Source organism: Sinohyriopsis cumingii, unplaced genomic scaffold (assembly GCF_028554795.1).
Source record: "Sinohyriopsis cumingii isolate HCF-2022 unplaced genomic scaffold, ASM2855479v2 utg000360l, whole genome shotgun sequence".
Lineage (NCBI taxonomy): Eukaryota > Metazoa > Mollusca > Bivalvia > Unionida > Unionidae > Sinohyriopsis > Sinohyriopsis cumingii.
Genome location: NW_028315892.1, coordinates 2944303 through 2968383, shown reverse-complemented (window position 1 = coordinate 2968383; position 24081 = coordinate 2944303). Strand labels below are relative to the sequence as shown.

The following is a 24081-nucleotide window of genomic DNA, read 5'->3' as shown; positions in this document are numbered from 1 at the left end:
ATACTTTGATCGTTTTGATTTGTTTCTTATTGCTGCACTTAAGCATTTGGCTTTTATGTATTTTTGTCTTTTGCTTTTTCCTATTACAATAAATAGACGTGTCCTGAAAAAGTATTAAAAAATTTTGCCTTGTTTGTCTTCATGTCAAAAGTGACATTCCTACACTACTATGGCTACCTCTGCTGTTTCTACTCCCTCTTCCTTCACTTTCAAAGTCACTGACATACACTTAGAGTGCCAGTTGGGAGGCCTTGTATCTTCGCCGTCCTTCTAAAATATTAATTTGCGGACCTAGCGGTTCAGGCTAAACCGAATTTGTCAAACGTTTGATCATCCACCTCAACGGATAGTATGGTGTTACAAAGAGTAGCAATCGGCGTATATACTCTTGCGATAAAATCGAAACGATTCCATCGTTTTTGTGGAACGCATTCCTAGCGAAGACGACGAGATCGAGTTTGACACCATTTAAACCCAGCTGGTCATCTTCGACGACATGTTAGGAGACGACGAAGAAGAAATTAATCTGTGGTTTACGCGCAAAAGGCGTTATCGAAATGGCAGCGCAATTTACATTACCCAAAACTTTGCGTCATCAGAGTAAAGCCCATTGCACCATTAGTGGTATTGCTCATTACTTGGTCTTGTTTAAAAGCCCTAGAGATAAATCGCAAGTGCAAGTCTTAGCCAAACACTTAGGAACGCCTTGGCTTACTCATGCGTACGACAGTGCCACTCAAACCCCATACGCCTATTTATTCATGGATTTAAAACCCTCTCCCATCACGAATTTTTCCGATTTCGTACCCATCTGTTTCACCACTGCTGCCAAGACGTAGGACTTGTCGTGTACACGTCCCCGTCGTCGACTTAACAAACAAATTTATAAAAACCTCGGTCAATTTGGTTGTGCCTGACACAGCGTCGACATGACGTCCCTTCAGTTGCAACTTCCAGTCAAATTGATTCGTGCCTTGTACGGTATCAGTCGCGAAAGTAATCCATGAACAAGTACTTGTGTCTTAAAAGTCAGTCCCAAAGAAGTATTACGATGGTTTACGGTTACAGCACGTCAATTACTGCAATGTGTCATTCACATTCCTCATCAATCCAAACGCTGTTTTGAGAGAAACAATGTTGCCTTGAAGCAATAGGCTGATCCACGAATCGGCACTCAAACCAAAAAGAAAATCTGTTTGAAACCTGGAAACAGCGGTTATGTACGAGATGTCATCATTCACTCCCTCTTAAAAAAGGATCCTAATGCACCCAAAGTCCCCCCCCCCCCAAATAACACTCCCAGAAAAACCAAGCAAACACCAACGAATAAAAAGAGCAACGGTGTCAAGACCAGGTCACAGCCCCAGAAAAAAGCCCACAGAAAAAGAAAAAGTCCCTAAAAAAGGAAAAGCCACCAGAAAACAGCTTCTACCGGCAAGAGAAACACTTCGGCCAAGACACAACCTTACACTTGTGAACCACGATATGCACGACGGCGCCCGCGTCACCAGTAGCCTCAGTTTCTTCTACTTCTCCGTTACTGGTGATGCCAGCCAAACCCAATTTGACACCCTTTCCTCCTCATTTGATTAAACAACTAAAACCCGCATCTCCAAAAAATCTCCTCCAGCGGTGACACCCTCCTCCTCTTTAGCTGCAGTGGAAGCTGATCACAAAGTACCTGCCCCCGAAATGAAAGTCCAAGAGAGATCGGGTATGTCACAGAGTTTGCTGGATTTGTCCAGCAAAGACTGTCGCGATTTAGTCCGTTGAGAACCCTTTCACGAGAAGAACTTAAATACTTGGTTAAAATATGATATCCACTCTTCCTTCGACAAAAGTGATTAACAAAGAAGTGAAACCAGAAGCAAAATAAAAGAAGGCCAAAGCCATTCCATTACCACCTCTATCACCACCACTACCTTCGACTTCTACTCCCGTGACACATCGGACTTGTGAAGCCGTTTCCAAACCACCATCTCACCCTGTAGCACCAGATAAGAGTGGTTGACTTATTCAAAAATGGAGAATGTGTTAGCCAGCATTTAGTACGATTCATTCCATCCTGTAGGTTACGGGGAGTTCAGGAATTGTATCTTGATGCCAAAATTCGACTGTAAAGTCTCCATTTACCTCAAGAGCAACGATGGTTACGAGAACAAGCCACCTATAATTTGCACAAACCTATTCGCTAAAAATTTACGAGACGTCGCACCCGCGTAGAGGCTAACGATCATTAAATGCAAGCCGATTTAGCCGATGTCTCTGATTTGGCCACCTACAATCGTACCAACAAATATTTCATTTGTGTTATCGAAGCCTTTTCTAACTTTGCCTTGGTCGTACCATTGACTTCCAAATCGAGCAGTGAATTAGTGCGAGACAACAAACTGGTGTTGAAACAAAGCGGTCGTCACCCGGCAAAGTGACAAAGGCACCAAATTTCTGAACCAAGAATTCCAAAAAGAATTAAAGAAGTGTAACATTCATTTTGTTCACCACCGAGAATCCCGAATCCAAAGCCAGCATCGACAAACGTTTTCAACGCACTTTGAAAGCACGCAATTGGAAATATTTTACGCATCAACGCAGTCTCAAGTACATCGACGACGTACCGCACTTGGTTCAAGCGAACAGCCATTCTTACCATCGGAGCATTGGACGTACCCCCTCCCCCCAAGAAGTGACGGCTGAAAACGAAGTGCTCATATCTGAGCGCATGTTTGGTACGTCTCCGATGGTGACTGTCCCCAAAGAAAAGTGAAGTGTTGTCAGCAGGAGATTGGGTGCGCATTGGTAAAACAAAACGCACTTTCGACAAAGGTTACTTAAGCAGCTGGACCACTGAACTGTTTAGTATTGGACGAGTTTGTGGCCGTTATCCTACCATCCATAAATTGGGAGACATCAACGAGGAAGTGTTAAAAAGAACGTTTTACTTACCATGGTTACAACGCGTAACCAAAACAGAAGACGAAGTGTACGACATCGAAAGCATTAGCGAATGAAGAACCCGGAAAGTGGGAAAACGACGTGTCAAAGAAGTCAAAGTACGTTAGAAAGGATATCATCCCAGTTTTGATTCTTTGATCGACGCTTCACTAGTCATCGACTATAAAAAGAAGTGACCATCATGCCCTTCCACCGAGCCTCAACCACAGCCAACACCGCAGTAACCACTCCTTCATCTGGTTCTTCTCTACAAGATTTACAAAAGCATACCTTGTGGGTGTAGTGTGAAGAACGTGCGCCTAAAACGAAAATCGTCTTTTTCTGCCTAATCTTTTTGGTGTATTGCGGCATTGGTGCAGCAATTACCAATCTGAGTTTGCAACAAGGAGACAAACAATTGTATACCATTTTACTGAACAGTTGCATCGGTACCCTTCTCCACATTCCTTCTCTGAAATACTCCTCGAATGGGAACAACGGGAGCCTTGCGTCCTATGTCAGTCACCATTCCAACAACAACAACCTCCAAAATAATCATCTTTCAGACACTCCTCTGACTTCAATTGACCCCACAGACAGCAGCAGAACTCTGGAATTATGAATAACAACAACCCATTTTACTTAACGTTACCCAGTGACACATCGATGGGGATGTTTCCTCACAATACTTTGTGTTGTTACACGGCCAAATCACCTTAGGTCATCCAATTAGATCATTAAGCTCATTGGGATGTGGCTTTGGTCGAAATGATTTATCCCACACAAATCACAAACATCACTGAAACTCAAAACACTTTTCAGTTCGAAATCACGATCCCCTTTAGAACAGAACCAAGGACTCAATTTGATCTTTGTGTATTCCGATATAGTGGAGTACAACGTGGCGGGGACACCTCCGTGCAGTTACTGCGTGCCATTCCTTTCGAATTGGATCTCCCACGAACGCTGAAGATAAAGGTGCAACCACCTATGATGTTCACCGCGAATATCTACATCCTCACTATTTACCCGTTAGCAAGTCGTATTTTGACACTGTCAACAATGCTATAAAAGGAGATCAGGGACAAAATATTTCATTCACCAAAGGAAAAGTCACGCAGAAACTCCATTTTCAAAAACGATTCTCTAGCGACACGTAAAACATGTATCCAGTGTACCGAGGTGTCGCTCGACAGCGAGGGCATAGTTTAGAAAATATGTTGAAATCGGCGTTTCGTTCTGTGGCCCCGGTGTTGAAACCGGTGGTGACACGAGGATTGCATGCTTTGAAAGATGCTGCATTGACACACCGAAAAGAGTTTCTCCAAAATGTCATCATCAACGAACAAAACTCCAAAGAAACTTTCTTGATAGAAGGCAAACATATATTGCTGCCAACAGGCAAAGAGATTTTGGTACGGCTAGAAACTCCAATAAATGTACTTGACGCTACCAAGTCATTCCTACTTCCCTGACACCACAGCAAAAGACAAGGCAGAAAGAGACGACGAAAACACTCCTTCATAATACTCCACACTCATAAAGCAAGAAAGATTAAGAAAAGAAGAACCGGCTGAGACTTAGACATTTTTGAGTTTTGAATCACAGATACAAAAAATGATGCACCGAGAGTCTTGCGCCTGTTCGGAACTGGAACTATTCACCATGCCACCCACCATGATGATGCTGCAAGAATCCCAATGGGTCTAATTTCATCCCATCTCCTCTTTGACGGATTCAGCTCACATCGAGTTTGAAATTAAAGGACAACCGGATGATTACATAGATCTGAATTGCAATACCTGTACTTGAAAGAGAAAGTGATCGATGATCGCAGCACTAGACTAGGTGACAATGATGAAGTAGATCCCGTCAAAAATTTAATGCATTCCTTGTTCAGAAAAGTGGATTTCTACTTGAATAACAAACTGGTCAGTAACAGCATTGACATTTACCCTTACCAAGCGTATCTGGAAAATCTCTTGACGTACGGAAAACAAGTCAAGAACACTCATCTGGATGCCTCCGTGGTAAGTAAACCTGGCACACCAGGCAAGTTCACTGTCCTAAAGGAAAGGAATGTGGGGTTTAAAGACCGTAACGAACAAATCAAAGCAAACCGTAGTTTAGAACGGATGGATCGTTTACATTTAGACATGTGGTTGAAAGAAAAGTATTTGCCTGAGACTGAATCTCAGCATTGGCGCTTTCCATTTGATGGCCGCGGGTGATACTCTTTACAAAACTGTCATCCAAGAAGCCAGACTCTAAGTGAGACGCGTGGAAGTGTTACCTAAAGTGGGAAACGACATCAGTCATAATTTAAGTAGAACCACCGCAAAGTATCCTATACGACGCGTGGAAGTAAACACTTTCACCATTTGCAAGGGTCTGCATTCCATGATCGAAGATCTATTCCAAGGATAGTTACCCAAGCGTTTAATCGTTGGCAAAATAAATCCTTTCAACCTTTAGCACTTCGACGTGTCCAAAATTGAAGTCAGTCGTGATGGCAAGACCTTGTGTACCAGACCCTTTGAACCTGACTTTAGTGCCAAGATGAATTATACCTGTATGAAGCCATCGACAGTTACTGACCAACACCAGTCGTGGAATTTCGTACGACGATTATGCAGGAGGCTAATGCTTTGTGATGTTTTGATTTCACTCCAGACCAAGGCAGCGACGAGGGACATTTCCACCCTATAAAATCAGGTCTGATTCGAGTGGAACGTCAGTTTCCTAAAGCTCTAGGCGAGACGATGAACGTCATCTTGTATGCCGAATGCAATAATACCATAGAAATCAAGGCTACCCCAATATTCTTGAAAATAAATATTAATTAAATTGTAAATTGTGTGTTAGTAAGTTAAAAAAATAGAAGTATGTCTATAAGCACTTCGTTTCGGTAGCTTGTCAAATATTTTGTGAGATTTTGTTTGTAGTTAGAGTTTGCAAGTTAAAAAGTGAATAAGTCTTTCTTTTACGTCCGTTTATAGTATCCCCATTCACGTTTAGCAAGTGCCATGTGTCCTTTGATGACCTCGTATTTCACGAATGTGCTGAATAGAAATGTCACAAGAGTAGCCGCACTAGATAATGACACTATTTATTAAATGGTCCTTTTCCTATACGGCGATTTAACCATCCCTGTTCATCGGTACAAAACTAAATACTAGTAAATGGGGCCTTCAAAAAGTCCTATGTTAATGTTCACAGTCCAGAGTTTTAAGAGTACCAGTCAACTGCAGATATATATTTATTTATGAGCTATAGTCTTTCAATACCCATGTAGTCATGTATATTACAATCAAATATCCTTGTATTTAAAAGTGAAATGTTATAAAACCTATTCCTTACATATAATATAATAAATATATATCTTCGATCAATCATTGCCCTACTTTCTCCATAATTCAGTTTGCACCCTGCGCTATGAATGTACTAGCGATACAGTGCTGAAAATTTTTTTCACATAGTCCGTTGTGAGAAAACATAAATGCATGCGCACGCACATACATACAGCACAGTTACTGTACTGTAGTGATTATATTTACTACAAAAGTAATGAAACTAATAGGAAAAATTAACAAACATACTGACATTTTAAAAATGTTATTTCGTAAACGATCAAAAAGGTGAATCAAGCAAAATTTCAAAATTAAAATGGACAAACGCAATATTATGTCACTGAAACAATATGATGGAAACTTCAAGAAACATAGAATCAATACATTATTTAAACTTTTCATGATACCTGACATGTTGTTGTGTTTCACTTTCGTATTATGTCGCGTACATTCTCCCCCTTTTTATTGTAATTGGACCGAGCACTAGTCTTTACCCTCTGATGACTGCCTGATCGTACCAGAATCAAACTCAAAATAGTTTTTTTTTCTTTTACGTTTGTTGACTACATCCATTCCAAAATACATAATGAACTTCTTCCATGTGCACGGTCCTTCTGGATACTTGCGCTACGTTTCTGAATCACTTAGTTGCATTATCCCCTCTACCAAAACAAAGTCTTTCGGGAAAGGTTCATGTGCGTACTAGGGCCCATATGCATCACTACACTGTATAACAATATCTGCTCAGATGATGTGTCCAGTGGATCATTACAAATTTCCTTAGTTTGCACAACATCCTTTTCCGAACCGCGTGGTGCCAAATAACAATCACCTGCACTTGTGCTTGGATATCTATTTTTAAAAGACATATTTTGTGAAAGATCCTTGACTTTACATCATCGCGTACCAGTAAGCGAACACACCAGTGATACCACGACCATTCAGGCACAGTCTGGCTGAGAAATGTATTGTAAAGTTTACATCTCTATTCGAAATCTCGTCAGGAATCATCCTTTTATATTATGTATTTCGGGCATCCAAAGCGATCGTATGTGCGCTGGCAAACATTAGCTCAACGTCAGGATGTGGATTTGTTGTCTTACCCATGTTTACATCTTCTCGAAAAATAATAAATATAGTAACAAACTTAACATATTAATTATTTTACAGTATTATGTTGCAATTAGTTCTTAAAAGTTGGGCAAAGTCCTCAGTTTAACTCAGCACGATACACACTCAAGATTTCAACTAAAATAGCATTCTCAAATACAAATTCGCATAACGAAGTTTAACCACGACAAAGACAACATGGAAATACTTTGGCAATCAAATGAGTCGTCACAGACCTTTGGATGTAATAGCCAAATATATGATTGGAGTTCGTGATAACGTCGGTGAAAGGTGTATCCCTACAGCATTTGAAAGCAACCAAGATTGTACCTGCTAAAACGTAATGCTGCTACCACATCATTTGGGATTTTCCCAAAAACCGGATTATTTATAGATACTTAGTGTGCCGAGCTGCTACTTGAGTTGTCTGTTTTAAGACTAAGTGAAAACTTACATATTAAAAAAAAAAAAAACACTGTTGTTTTCATTGTCAATCACTTTTACATTCATTCTCATTTATTTTAAAGCTAAATTTGTGCGAAAATGACGGCCAGAATATTCTTGTTTTTGTAAGGTTAATAAACTTCTTACAGATGGAGGTCAAAAACATACATTCATGCTTCTCTACATTGTTTCGATCCACTTCTGATTCTATTTCTCTTAATATGGAAAGACTTCAGTTACTTTATGTGAGCAACAACTTGAATTAAGGCAATGATACTAACATATAATATGTGAGGGCTCTAATAGCTTGTTTGACGTAATAGTTCTGGACTATTTAATGTAATCCATTGTGTTTTTTATATTATGTCCCTTGAAAGATCATGGATCTTTTTCAAATGTTTACCAGCTGATATGCATATATTAATTATACATTTGAACCGTCTGATTGTCACAGCTAATCAGTGCGTTGCAGATAGTATCGTTTTATTTCTTTGGCACTACGACTACGATTTTGGGTATCAAACTCTATTGTTTACTCTAGTGACGATTCTGTTTATTTGTATTATCCTACGCTGTTAACGCTTATGTCTTAATACAGCTTAATCAGCAGCAAAACTGTCAAGCTCCAAGTTATTAATATTGTTGTTACAAAATAGCATATTCTCAGTGGCTATATATTGCAAAGTTACCCCACATATCTACTCTGAGGCAGTATGTGCAATTTCAAAAGTATCTTAAAAAATGTTGCAGTAATTATTGTTGTAATTCGTTCCATAGTATAATGTGCGTTCCGTTTGAAGAGACAGTTCGTGTGTGCTTTTTGGGCTTTGAGAACTTATTAGGTACCCTTACGAATAAACAATATATACGTTTAATTCTTCTAAATATGGATGTTCTCATATAAGCTGGCCAGTGTTTTACACAGTAGCAGGGCGTAACTTTAACGTTCGCTTCCTCTGCCGAAATAAGACTCGGCGACCCATTTAAACAATAATGTCGCCTCGACGGACATACGGTTCCACATATAAAGGTGCGTGTAGTTATCTTTATAAATCCGCAAGAATAAAGTACAAAGGCATTAGTTCTGATCCTACTGATATAAATTCGACTCAAAGTCTAATTCTTTCATTCCAAGTTTCATTTCTTATATGTGTACACGTGTCGAAGACATTGTCTTATGTAACAAAGTTCAGTATATAAAGAAATCATAATCTTTGAAAAATATTACAATGAAGCAAACACCGTACGACTATGTTATCATCTATTCATTCCTTGTAGTAGATGTGTTCGAGGGTGAAAATAAAAATAAACGACGAATCTTTCTATATACATCACTACAAATGACTGACGTAATATGCAAATTGAATGGGTCAATGACATTTAACGGCTTCCACAGCAGCCATAACAGTAACTGCAACAGCAGTTAGAAAAAGAGAACAGACGTAATAATACCCAAATAACACAATTAATCTCACCACCACCTTCATCAATAATAATAATAATAATGATAATAAAGCTGATGATTGGGCAAAAGGGGGTTCTCGCCTCTTGTGCTGTTATGAGGGGTAAAGTGAAAATAAGTGGTATTATACATTTGACTTTGTACGCCTTTTATGTTTTGTGTATATTGATAAACGAATGAGGACTCATTACCGAGTGAATCAAACACCTACGTTAGTGTGGAATGAAGTTTCCAAAGATATCAAGACACTGATCGTTGTCAAGTGAAGGGTTATTAAGCTCGCATATACTACATTAATTTCCCTACTTACCTAACGACCACATATCAGGAAAATCTGGTTTCGTACTTGCAGGCGTTCTCGTGTTTCACACTTGTATGATTCATCAGCAAAGTGTGTAAGCCGACGATTAGCAAAAACGCGCCGTGCACAACGGTACAAGTCTCAAATACTTAACAAAAAGATGGCTTCATATTACAAATTACGAAGAATTTATGGAGGGTCCATTTCACGAAACTACTCTATACTATCAAATCTCTCGTGAATACTGTACATTAGTACGTCTGCTCCTAGAAAATGGCTAAGTATGCGGCTTGAGAAATATCTTCCCGACACAGATCCACCATAACGACACAGATAATCACTAAATTCTAAGAAAGCCATAAACAAATGTAAAAACAATAAAAAAGACACATACTCTGGTTATATTACACAATATCCTATCAGCTCAAAAGCTGATATATTGTAGTTCACTCCTTCAAATAAATGATAGTGAAGTAACAAACAATTTGTTTGAATAAAATGAAACTCTCCAACATCTGTTTCGATGTATTTGATACCGCTTTTGCATGAGTTTTGTTTTAAATGTCATATCGTTTCATATTATGTGTTACATATTAAATATTAAACATCGTGAAACATGCAAGGAACGTATCCTAACGATTGTGTAGTAAACACTTCTATACAGTATTGCTTATAACTAAGAAGCCATTACTCACAATAATGAGTTTATTTACATCGTCAAAACGAATGGAGAAAAGAGTATATGTTCTTGCACAGATGTAAACAATCAGATGGCTTGCTCTGTTTTACCTGTTGGATTAGAAATTGTACACAAGTTTTAATATCAGCGAACTCCATCTGCCGAACTATCTACTCAGATCCCCTCTCTCTCTCTCTCTCTCTCTCTCTGGTTTCCTCCATTCTTTCAAATAGTTATTTCTAGGTGTGATCTAGTGAGAAAAAAGGTACAAAGTTGACTCTTTCTTCATTCCACGTCATAGGAATTAAGATGGTTTGAACGGGTTTGAACTGGGAATCAGAATAGAACATTTCAATGAAACTCTAAAAGGCAACGTTTGCAGCGTTTTGTGAGAACTCAAATGCTGCAAATCGTACCATTTTCCTTTCTTTAGGAAACAGATTACGAGCACTGCCATTCTGATCAATCGAAGATGACGAATTTATATTTAGGATTACATTAAATAGGCAAATATATTTAGGCATCATATGAAGAAGAACAGTAATTGCACATATCTGCCGAACTAACTTGATGGTTTAGCTGAATAGACAGAAAAATAGGTAAGTAGTGAGTCAATTTACTTACTGTGTTGGAAACACTACCATAATCCTTCCAGTACGGAATCGCTACAGGTTTGCCACAATCGCTAGCTTTCAGACTGGCAATGATACTGTTTCCTAATTTCTCTATGATCGGTTTGCAATCCTTAGTTGGTGCGACTGTCAATGTTAAACATACAGTATTCTAGTTATTACATTAATATGTATATGTGCAAAGTTTCAAGCCAATTGAAGGTCTGAACTTTAAAGCATCATATTTATTTTTGTTAGACACGCTTGTTTCAACTTAATGTCTAAATACTGCTCTACTAAATCATTGATTTCTGTCACATCGACATTACTTTACGTTTAAATTCTACCAATAATATCTTAAAGAAATTTGCATAATTGCATATAAGTTCATACATTTAATCTCGTTGGCATATCACATCATCAGCCTGTGAGGTGTTTTGTTATTCATCCACCATATAGCACAATTCAAAGATGTGCTAAGACAATACAGACATTAAACTTATTATAATTTTTGTTTCTTTGCAAATCTAAACTATCACCCTCGAAATTGTTTTGTACACACTTGTGAAATGTAACGTAGCACGAATCTAGCATATACACACTCAGACAAATAACACACACAAAAACATATTATATATATATATATATATATATATATATATATATATATATATATATATATATATATATATATATATATATATATATATATATATATATATATATATAGTCATTTTAAACTTTGGATGTATTAAATGCATACCATGTTGGCTTTAGGACCTTGCTGGAGCAAATGTCATTACACACTTTTATTGCGCAAATTCGGCCATAGTAAGCAAATTTGAGCGGAGCAAGTTAGGAAATATTTTGACAGCGTACATGCTATTATATTCATCTCTTCATACACACAGAGAGACAGACAGACTCACAAACACACACATAAATAATAGATGGATGGATGAATGGATGGATAAATGGACGGACAGACAGACCGACGAATGGACATACAGACAGAAATACAGACATACAGACAGACAGAAATACAGACAGATAGATATATAGATATATAGATAGATAGTTAGATAGATAGACAGATAGATACCCAGGGATGTCGAGGAAATATGCAAATGTACAAATCTTGTTTAAATATGAAGACACTGAAATAAGCAATAATAGCTTTGAAAGTAGGCTGTTTCAAAACGTTACAAATAGATAAATTTGTATTAGGATAAATATATAGAACGGTTTGAACATATAATGCATTTCAAGGAAATGTTAAACGCTTGAATACAAAAATCAACCAAATAAGTAAGGAACAACAACCAAGAATCAAAACAAAACTTACAGAGCATAGTGTTTGTTTTCAATCAGTATTGGATAACTTCGTTTATGAAAAAGACTTTTTTTAGAATCATTCATATAAATAGAACGATTATTAACGAATTTAAAGAAACTGAGTAAACAACATATGCTCATGGTGTAGGTTAGTTTGGATATATTGTGTCAATGCTATGAATACATGTAATCAACTGACTATCTTGAAATGTCCGTTTTATAGAAGACGGTACTTTTTGTTCACTCAACAATATTCAATTTGTGAGTATGATTAAGATATGAATACATTTTAGAACGTATTATGCGATTCGTTTCTTTTTCAATTATAGCGTGTTGGCAAAATCCTATACGACATCAATTATGTAAAGTCGTAATACAAATCAGTGTTGTCGGATATGGAGGGGGATTACCGCAATAACTATATGCGTGTATTTCCTAATCTTCCTCGATCCTTTATTGTAAATGGCTGCTTGCAAGTACTACTTTCATAATTCTATCAATGTATATTGTATTTTCATTGATGCAGATTGTACGTGGCAGCTTGCAAGTGCTACTTTCCTTCTGCATTATGGTAAATGACTGCTTGCAAGTGCTACATTCATAATTCTAGTCATGAATTTTCTTTTTTTCATTGATCCAAGCTGTAAATGGTTGATTGCAAGTTTTACAATCTACTTTCCTTCTGCGTCATTGTATCTTGCGATATGCCAACTACTGAATTGATTCTGTAGTTTATCGTATGACAAACGATATGTCAGTTATTACAAGTTTTGTATATTCTGTTTATAAACTTTACAATTACATCATTCCAACTGCTGTTTTCATACAGATTTGGCATTGCAACAATGTAAATACTACGTTTTATCAGTATCGTAAAATTACATCATTCCAACTGCTATTTTCATACAGATTTGGCCTTGCAACAATGAAAATATTAAGTTTTATCAGTATCGTCTTTGTTTTCCAGCTCGTGTCGCCATCTGTTGTCACAATGGCATACTAGAGCTTATCATGGCATTATGACATCAGACGGCGCTCTAAATTTCTAAAGTTTTTCCTTTTCCAGACATAATGGCTCATCCCCACGGAGCTTTACGGCATTCATTTTGTGTCGATAACTCTTTCAGTCCTTTCTTTTAAGGTGTACGTTAGCAACAAAGTTTCAATCGTCTCTCAAACCGTATGCTTTTTCGAAGATCTAAGTGATTTATAGCACCTTACGAAAACAAAAACGCATACACTACAGCAGGGTGGTCCATCTTTTTCAACCCCAGTTTTGACGCACTTAAGTATTTACCTTTACCGTTTAAGAAATCTACCTTTTAGTGATATCTCTCATTACTTCAGAAATATTAGTTATGTTAGCAAAGAAAGGATCAGAAATGACAATAATATATTCCCTCGTACTCTTCTTAACGAGATTTCATCAGACGAACCCTGGTTGTAAGGATTGCATTGTACGTCGCCCATTTTGATGCACCTCACAGACGTCTATCTTTTCCTGTGATACTCTTGTACATAAGCTCCCGCGAAAATAAAATATTTCAGAGCAACATCACACATTATGGTCAACAAGTATTGCTTGCTTGATTTGGTATTAGGTAAAGAATCAACAGTCTACCATTCTTCTGTTAAATGGCTTGTCAAATGGTCAAATGCAGGAATAGGTTGCAGATGTGATTTAGATATCTTCTGCTTGGGATTTCATACCATTTAACAAGTGTGACAAGATCTATGGTAATTATAAACATCAATTTTAATCAGCAAAAAAAAAAATGATTCAGGATCTTGTGATAGGTCTTACTGACACCAAAATGACTAGCTTAAGGAGTTTTATGGACTAGACTATGCATTTCCTGTCTATACGACATAGGAACAACAATTTGATTGCTCACTGACCACTCATCATCAGCAGGTACATCTGGCGTCTCCATTTTCTCATAATGACCCCACTTTTCACAAAGTAACAAACTGATACTTGTGTGGCTTCAATTTCTAAACTCAGTCTTGTGTCTTTGAGGAATAGTACTTGGGGGCTTATAACTCGCACAATGACTTGCATGCTTATAAAGTAGCTGTTACTTTCTGCTCAGATACCTTACAACTGCAGTCAGAAATTGGCTACTGATTTGTATTATTCTGTGAAGAAACTAACTTACTTATGACTCTCTCTCTCTCTCTCTCTCTCTCTCTCTCTCTCTCTCTCTCTTATTCATTGTTCCAAGGCACATGCATTACGGACAAGAGGCCAAATTTAAAATTTCATCTCAGGTTCATAAATATAATAGTTTTGTGAAGGTCAAAGTATCAGAAATAACAAATTAGCAAATAAAATATAATCTTTGTCATGTTTTTTTTTTTTTTGCTCATAGCAAGTGCAAAAAACTTTTTATTATTGCCCGCAAAGTAAATTCTCCAAAAAGCATTTTTGTACAGTGTATATATTAAATACAGATCCAGTAATGGAATGCTTTTGGGGATTAATTCTTGAAACAGACACTAGGGAATATAACCTGACTGTTCTTGAGTCATAATTTACAAATGTATGTGGTATACAAAAGGTAATGTGTTTTGGCCAATCCAGAATTTACAGTATTCATTCCTCAGAATTTGTAATGATGAGTGTATGTACAATGCAAAAGCCAGATTGTGTGAAAAGCTTGTCTTCATTCATGTTTTATTCATGTGAAAGTGAAAAACAAAAGGGATTGGCAAATAAAAATATAAGAACAATGTAACAAGACAATCCAGGTATGAGTTCCTTATAATTGCCTACCTGTATGGTAATTATTGTTACAGACTAATTCATCTAACAATAATGTATTTTATGAATGCCATTTTAAATTAAACTTTTTTCACTTATATTTCCTATGAAAAGTTAAATATAGGACTGTATATTGTTTTTATTTATTTTTTTTTTTGGCTTTATTGTATAGTTGTATTGTGCTGATATTTTTTGTGTCATGACAATATTAACTTATATTTTAAACAGGATAAACTAATGATACAATCGCTGACAAATGAGGATGTTTATTTCGGGTGGTGGGGTTTATGGATGCTACAACAGCCTAGCTGCGAGTAGCCTTAAAAACTTTACAAGATTTTTAGAAAATTATGTGGGGGGGGGTCTTACTTTTTCAACAGAAAACAATCACATCTGTAGAAGATACATGTAAACATTTGTATTAGTCTTTTTAACTACTACATTAATTTCATATCCACATGTATCAATCACTTTTAGTACTGTACTGTAACAGTAATAATACAAACAAATTGAGTTGGTTACTGGGAGCGGCAACAATGTTATTTTTATTCAATATATTATATTTTTATAATTGCTACCAAACGAGTCTGATGTTTATCAGTGAGGCACCATACAATCAGTCATCTTAACTGTGCTATAAACATCGCTTCATATATGGATGAATATGGTTTTATATAATAAAAGAATACAGTTTCCAGTTTGATATCTGCCGAAATAAAGCATATTATAATTGTATGGAAGTGTTTTTATGTTTACATATATAAATATATTTCATACTGTTAGAGTTTCTTTTCTTATATAATAAAATAAGTTCACTTGGAGATTTAAAATGAAATTGGAGATATGATATACTTGTCACAGACAACTAGTGACAATACTTGATGGCTATTGCATAATCAACCATGCCATACATATATAAGAATTCTGTATAATTTGACTATTTACCTTACTTCTTTATATATATATATATATATATATATATATATATATATATATATATATATATATATATATATATAAACTGCCACTGTAAACTGCAGATTGACAGTAAAATTTCATTACATAGCCAGTGTTAGGGTTGTTAGGTAATGTACTCTCTCTCTCTCTCTCTCTCTCTCTCTCTCTCTCGGGAATAAAGAAAAAATGAAAGTATGGCCTCGAGGTGCAATTATCTGCAATTTGCTCAAACCTTATGAGGTCTTTACTGCTTCAAAAAGCAGAATTTGCACTGCATTCAAAGATAATAAATATGCTCTAAACTGATAACATTGCGGATGAGAATATATAAAGAAATTAGGGCCTTAAATCTTGCTTGTAAGCGGATACCCTATTCTGCCACTGTGCAGCAGCGGTAAATTAAGCAGACAAAATTTTCGAATAAAGTGGGGTGGGAAGGGTCAGCGGAAATATAAGATTGTGTAAATACATCTAACTGTATACAATTTAATATATTTAATGTGCTTTGTGCTACTTGCAGGTCACCTTTCTTACCGAAAGTTAATACTCTGAGACATCAGCTGCTGTAATTTAATTCGAATCATATTTTAAATAAGACGCCCAAACATGCCGTAAAGTGGTATAACCTCATGGTGCTAGGGTCAGGGGAGTAGTCGTATTGTAAGAAATTGACGCGCCCTAGCGCCATCTGTTGTTATAATTAGGCATTATTTTATACTAAGTTCCTTGATTATAACTTGCAACGTGCTTGATGCAACATTACAGTCTTGATTTTGGAAGGTGTAATTTGTATAACTTGTGATATAGCAAGTCTATAAATATAATGTTAAAACTTGTAATAACTGACATAGCATTTGCCGTACGACAAACTACAGAATCAATTAAGTAGCTGGCAAATTGCAAGATACAATGACGCAGAAGGAAAGTAGATCTAGGCACTTTCAAGCAGCCATTTTCAGCTTGCATCAATGACGAATAGAAAATTCATGACTTGAATAATGAATGTTGCACTTGCAAGCAGCCATTGACAATAACGCAGAAGGAAAGTAGCACTTTCAAACTGCCACTCATAATCAGCATCAATGAAGAATACAATATACATTTGTAGAATTATGAATGTAGTTCTTGCAAGCAGCCATTTACAATAATGCATCAAGGAAGACTAGAAAATACATGCATAACATCATGGCGGTAATTCCCTTCCATAGTCGGAACAGAATATCATTTAAATTGTTATTTTGTAAACATTTATGCAGAGCCGGCCTTAGGCCGAGTGGGGCCCGCGCGTAAGCTATTTTTAAAAGTATATCTGTAGAGAGAAAGTAATATTAAAGCAAATAATACAAATTTAAATTCGATATATAATATTTGTTTAAAAGTTTATTTCCAAATGCCGTACACAGAGGGGCACCCAGGTGACCAGGCCAAAATGATCCAAAGCGAGCCCGTGAATGCATATGACATAACTCACCAACGTGTATGCGCACGCAGCAAGAAACAATATTTACTGAATTCAATTAACTAATTGATTTCCTTAAGAGTTTGTGTTATCTATCATTCACAAGTAGATCACAAGGCATTGCTGGTGTAAATTTGTGCTATGTTTCTTGGTATAATTTTAAGTGTGTGTGTGTGTGTGTGTGTGCATTTAAAATGTATTTGGCCGATGTTCACGCTATTCTAAATTTTAAGAGGTTTTCAGCTCAGTACTGTGATTATGCCTAAAACTCAAGGCATACCAGGCTTGCTAACAATGTTATTACTCACAGGACTTTAGTACATTCATAACAGAAACACATTAAACGATGTGTCATTGGAACTAACAAAATGGGTTGAATGGATTTGTTACAGACATTGTAAAACATGATTGGACTACTCGAGTATGATTGAATACTCACCCATTAAATATAGTTGTACTTCGTATATCTTTGGTAATGGATCCATTTTGGAGATAACCACATATTTTGCCTGGTCGAAATGATGAAAGTTGTGTATCGATATAGTTCCATTTTGGTCAAAAATCACCCTTCCTTGGTATTCCGGTAGAAGAGTTTCATTTCGGATGCAATTCTGAATTAACCACATCGCAATCTGTACATTTCTATCGCCATTTATGTTAAGGGAAACATTTGCATTGCAATGGTCGAATTTGATGTTTTGAAACGCTTGGACAGAACCCCCTGGGCACACATATTTCGAAGTAATTCCTGCACCTGAAACTAGAGAATACATAACATAAAATCGGTATACATAATTAGACTCTTGTCCTCCATCTCCATTACTACTACTACTACTACTGATAATAATAATAATAATAATAATGACGCCCTCACCAAAAAAAACCACGTACGAATAGATGATTCATTATTGCCGCAACTCGCTATTATGAATGTAAGCTAATCTGAAATGGGATAAATCTAGTCCGACAGGCTGTGTATAGGAGAGCAGGGTCCACCTATCGCCATATCGCTTTTGATATGAGGCAGAACAATACATCGGACATATAAAAGGATAGGGCGCCAATGGAATGGACAGCAAATACTATATTGAAAAGGCCTTCAACGTAATTGCAAGGTATCAGACGAGTTTTCTACGAAAGTTATGTACCCAAATGAACAAAAAAGTACCAGTCAATATTATGGTGCCAAAACATTGAGGAAAAGGTTAAAACGACTTGGTTTGCGTGGTGCTACTACAAACAGACCAACGCACAGATCTACCCTCGTGAATATTATAAAGTTTCAGCCTAATATGGACAGCCCGAAACATACAGAGAGTATTTCTAGAATGTAGATTACTACCCAGTTCCGGATACTGGATATTTTTAGAACCTAAAGGATTTTCAAAGAAGATTGTCATTCTTATGCGTTTATTAAATGTATGGACACCCTAACGACATTGTTACGACTGCACAAGACATCATCCAAGGAAGGACTCGGAAGAAATAAAAATACTTACTGCTGAATGATGACTCGAAACTGTATGGGCGAACTGAATCTGAGATAGATTCCTTTACGCAAGAATTAAATATTGTGATCCATGACATTCAGATGGAATTTGGCATCGGAAGATATGTGATTCTAACTATTAAACGAGGTAAAATTGCAGAATAATAATGAGATGAAAGTGAATGTATACCAAGAGTGATTAGCTTCCTAATTTCAAACTTAACACAGCCAGTAATACTTGGGCAGTCTTACAAAGAACTCAGCCGGAATCGTAGAGTTGACCAAAGTATGGCTTCATTGTAATGAGCATCTATATTGCAAAGCACCAGTCGATAATGTAAGCAAACTAAACATACCGTTGAAAGGATGAGAAGATAACTCTGATGAATGAAGAAGACCTCCAAAACAATGAAGACAGAATGAGTACCAATAACGTAACAGCATAAAAAGAAAAGCAAAATAACACGATTATGACTAAAGCAAAGCATGGGCAGTTTATGGGAAAATCAGACGATATAGGACTAGTTCAGCTGCTAAAATTACATATTAAAATAGAGAGACTAAGGATGGCAGCGGAATAATAAAATATATGGTGGAACATGTAAAGGCGCGATACAGGTCAATGTATTAAAATTTTGTCCAGAATACAGAAAAGTAAGACGGATAATTACTTGAACAGTGCGTGCCGCAAACAAGCAGTGTACGCTAAAACAATCCAAGTAGCAAATTTGCCATTGCCCTACACCGGTAACATTCCCAGATAAATTTAATAAAGTAATTAATCAAGTACAACGATCATAAAGCAGAGCAAGTTGCTGGAAACTGATATGGACATCATGCCGAAATTTAACATTCAGGCGGTTCACGGGATACAGCATAGAAGGAAAGACAACACTAGTGTGTGAATATCGGAATCTAGCTTGTTATAGATTTATTCCAGAGCAAGGGAAAAAGCCCCGTCTAATGGAAGGAACTGCATAAATTATCTAAGCATAATGAAATAAAAAGGGCATGGAAATAACGAAACACGTATTGTACCAGACATGGATGAACTCTTTAAAACAATATTTTACAAACACTAGGAAGCTCAAAGGTTACAGTAATTGTACACTCCCTAAGATAAGAGAACCATATCGTGCATACTTAGTTTAATAATGTAAAATAATAATAATAATAATAATAATAATAATAATAATAATCATGAAAACTATTTATTTGTATTATTATGCCTGGAATGAACAAACGAAAATATTCGTTGTTAAAAACCTCTACTAATCTCGTCCTGTCTGTCTGTCTGTCTCTCTCTCTCTCTCTGTGTTATTATTTAGATAATATTTTGAATTGTACTAAGGGGCATATTATTTCCCATCCTCAATATGTCTGGAATTCTTGCCTAACGTATCATGCATGCATATTACGTTTTGTGATATATATATATATATATATATATATATATATATATATATATATATATATATATATATATATATATATATATATATATATATATATATATATATATATATATATATGTGTGTATATATATATATATATATATATATATATATATATATATATATATATATATATATATACTGACAAAAAAAACACATCGTCAAAACTAGGCAATTCATGTGTTGATTTAATACTTTGCAACAGTTCTGGTAGATATGTATTTTCAATGGCAATTACCTCACTAACATTTATAGGTCACTGTATTAGTATGGGAAAATTTGAACGAGTGTTTCGGATATAAATACTACGCAAACGCAGATTTATCATTACACAGCAACAACATTATTAATGCGCACATAACTTCAACCAGATAAATTTGAACTTAGTTATGCGCTTAACATAATTTTCAAACGAAAATGGCTTTTTGGTCTACTTAAAATTGAAAGTTGAAGTCATATTGTGAATAAATGCGAAATACATCAACTTTTCTATTTGATCAGGAATGAATAGATCTTGGTATTTTTGTCGATTCTTCAAAATGTTGTGATTATGGACTGGATTTTTCTGTGCCAATGTTATATGAAGTATATCGGATTTCAACAGCGAGGGAGTCGTGTGTTGACATCTGCAAGTTATATTCTTTTCTCTAATTTAATATTTTGAATATCAGAATGTGGTAATAATATGAAGTATTTTTTATCAAAAAGACGCTTTGGAATATAATGTTTATTTCATTTTGAGTGCAATAAGGAGGGTGTAATTGCACTTGGATTACAGTTGAAATTACAGTACAATTGCAGAACTATGAAATTACGTTTAAAGGACATTCAGGATGTAAAACTGTAAGTATATTGCTTGTCATTCATGTTACCAGCTAAAAAAGACAGTTTATGCATTGTTACTTGCATGTTATTTGTAGCGACCCATCAACTTTATGAAATCTGGCATCTATCGCTAGCTTAAATCCGAAAGATTGTATCAACAAAGTGAACGCGGAATGTGGCAAAACAGCTGGTATGTGGCAGTCAACGAAATATATGGTTTAGTTCATTCATAACTAAATTTAATCAACCAAAACGTAACGCGCATAATGCGCGAGTGTACATGATTTGTTTACATAGTAGGTCCTAATACGCTATCGGGTACACGTGAGTGCAATATTAACTGAACGTGAGTGCAATATCGTAAAATTTGAATTTGTACGATTCTGACAATGTAAAGTTAACGGAGAAACAAAAATAGGCATATAATAAAGTGTGCTTTCCCTTGACTATCTGTGTTTCATTGATATATATATATATATATATATATATATATATATATATATATATATATATATATATATATATATATATAGTACACATGTATTATTGCCTACCTGATAACAATCCTGCGACTGCATTCAATAGCAGAAACATAAAACGTCTGGATTCGGACATCATGCTTATCTGAAAAGCAAGGCATAGTGCTACTGAAACCTAACCATATCCCTTAAAATACCGATTGTAATAATACAGACTATATGATCAGATAATCTAATGTATGATATGAAGTAAATAATGACTTGTACACGATCTATTTGTTTGAATCAAGTGGTAAATTATATACTTTTGTTTAAGGAAGTCTCCCGTAACCAAGCATAAAAACTATCTTTTGAAAGCATTTTTAATGATAAAATAAATTATAATTGCTTGCTATACACAAGTGCGTATATGCATGTTTGACAGAGCAATCGGATGATTTCATAAATTATCTCATTGCAACGACTCTGATATTAGTCAAGTAATCTTGTGGTATAGTAATAAGTATATTTTGTAAACATCGCGTGAATCATGGGGTGCATAACAGGAGTAGTTTAAATATATTCAATAAAATCTTTCTCCTTTCACAGAATTACAGATCATATAAATATTGCAATGTTGGAGGATTAGTTTGTTCCAACTCGTTCTAATTATGTAATTACAATGTTTTGTTTGTTTTTCTTTGAAACATTAGTATAGACCTTTCCAAGCCAAAAAACAAACTATGGCCATGAAGGTTTCTATGAGTACGAAAATTTCAGTATTCGAAAAATATAAAGCAGAACTTGTCTGTGTATCCGGGGTTTGATTTCTAGCGTTGACAAGTAATTAATAAATTTCAAGTACATCTAATTGTTCAGAAGACGCCATTCAACGCGATACAAAAACTGCTAAAGACAGCCATATGCAGTTACTTTAGTTACATAACGGACATGTAATAAAGAAGTCAACCAGCTGCTTAGTAATCAGCAGTCGAGTCACAGTTTACAAAAATATGAAATTAACTTGAGCTAGACGATCATACAACTACTCTGTCTGACGATAATTTAGTATGGACCGTTGTCAGACTTGAACCTTTGTCAGACTTGCTAGATGGGTTTATTTCTAACGTATTCCCATCAGATATCATGAATCGGATATTGGCATCAAATGAGTGAATACGTAACTAAGAGTTGTGATTTAGCTCAAATACAAACTATTTGAATAGGTTAGTCGTCAACATAGGGCATTTTATGTGTACGTATTGTGCTGATTGCGTTGCTGATTTTCTCAATACAGACTTTATAACCTTTCTGACTCACTCCCGGACTCAATTATCAGCATACAAATATATTTGTGCTCGAATGATGAACATGTATTCCACTAAGAAATCACATTGAATGTATAGAATGAGTTCTATACCAGCCACACCATACCAAAGCCTACAGATGGATTAGATTTTCCAGCAGCGATGATCATGTATCCTATCTTGCACATAATATGATGACGTGCTCAAACGGCAAAACAATTAATGTCCTCTCATACTTGCTTTTCTGTGTGCATTTTTGTACACAGATCTAATCCCCTAAGGGCTCCGATAATACTTATAAGGTTTATGTCAGTGAAACTGAGGAAATAAGAAGAAGAAATTGTTTATTTTATTTCTAAGCTTCATTGATATATGTATAGTGATATTGGTATAAGATTACTCCTATTAATTTATATGACAATTCGAAATAAAACAAAGTCTGTTGTAAACAGAACATACTCCAGAACTTTGTTAAGTGTGGTATTCTAAAAACATACTCTAGCACGTTAAATGTGGTATTATTATTATTAGTAGTAGTAGCAGTAGCAGTAGTATTAGTAGTAACAACAGTTGTACACTTAGTAGTAGTGTTGGTAGGCCTAGCAGCAGTTGCAATTAATGAAGTAGTTGAATTCATAGAAGACGAGTTGTAATTTAAGTTTCTTTGGTTATTTCACTTGAAGTAGTAGAAAGTGATCTCGTTTACGTTTTTGTTGTTACGTTGTATACAGATAAAAAGCAAATGCTCGATTTGGTTTGAATTATTTTAGAATACAATCTCTTTCGGTAATTGATCAGTATATCAAAAGCTCATCCAACATATATAGTGCCAGTCTAATTATTTCTCACAGTATAAAGTACATGCTTCCGAATGCAAGCGCAGACAGGCATATTTTGGATTCCTGGATTTTTGTTCTGAAAAATCACATGAATTAATTGATGTGTATTTAAAAGGTTTCGTCCCAATACGTCACACTGTATGCTCATGAACTACGATGTATCCTTGTTATATGAGAAATTTGTGCAATCTTGAATAACATATCAAACTGTCCTTAGGAAAACTGTTCAACCAGATGTAGAGTTTGAAAGAAAAGGCTATCACCTCAATAATCTGGTAAACTACCCAGACATTTCTAAAAAAATAT

The 24081-nt window shown here is 35.7% G+C and overlaps 1 protein-coding gene across 1 annotated transcript in view; it reads right to left on the bottom strand.

Moving 5' to 3' along the window:
- The window catches only part of LOC149774259 (uncharacterized), a 70829-nt gene that overhangs the window by 36600 nt on the left and 10148 nt on the right, over nucleotides 1-24081 (bottom strand). The window contains exons 2-4 of the mRNA XM_089945529.1: nucleotides 21726-21795; nucleotides 17843-18157; nucleotides 10902-11035 (exon numbers count right to left, since the gene is read on the bottom strand). Coding sequence (XP_089801655.1) covers nucleotides 10902-11035; nucleotides 17843-18157; nucleotides 21726-21789 — 513 coding nt within the window. The 5' untranslated portion in view covers nucleotides 21790-21795. The remainder of the gene's footprint in view (nucleotides 1-10901; nucleotides 11036-17842; nucleotides 18158-21725; nucleotides 21796-24081) is intronic.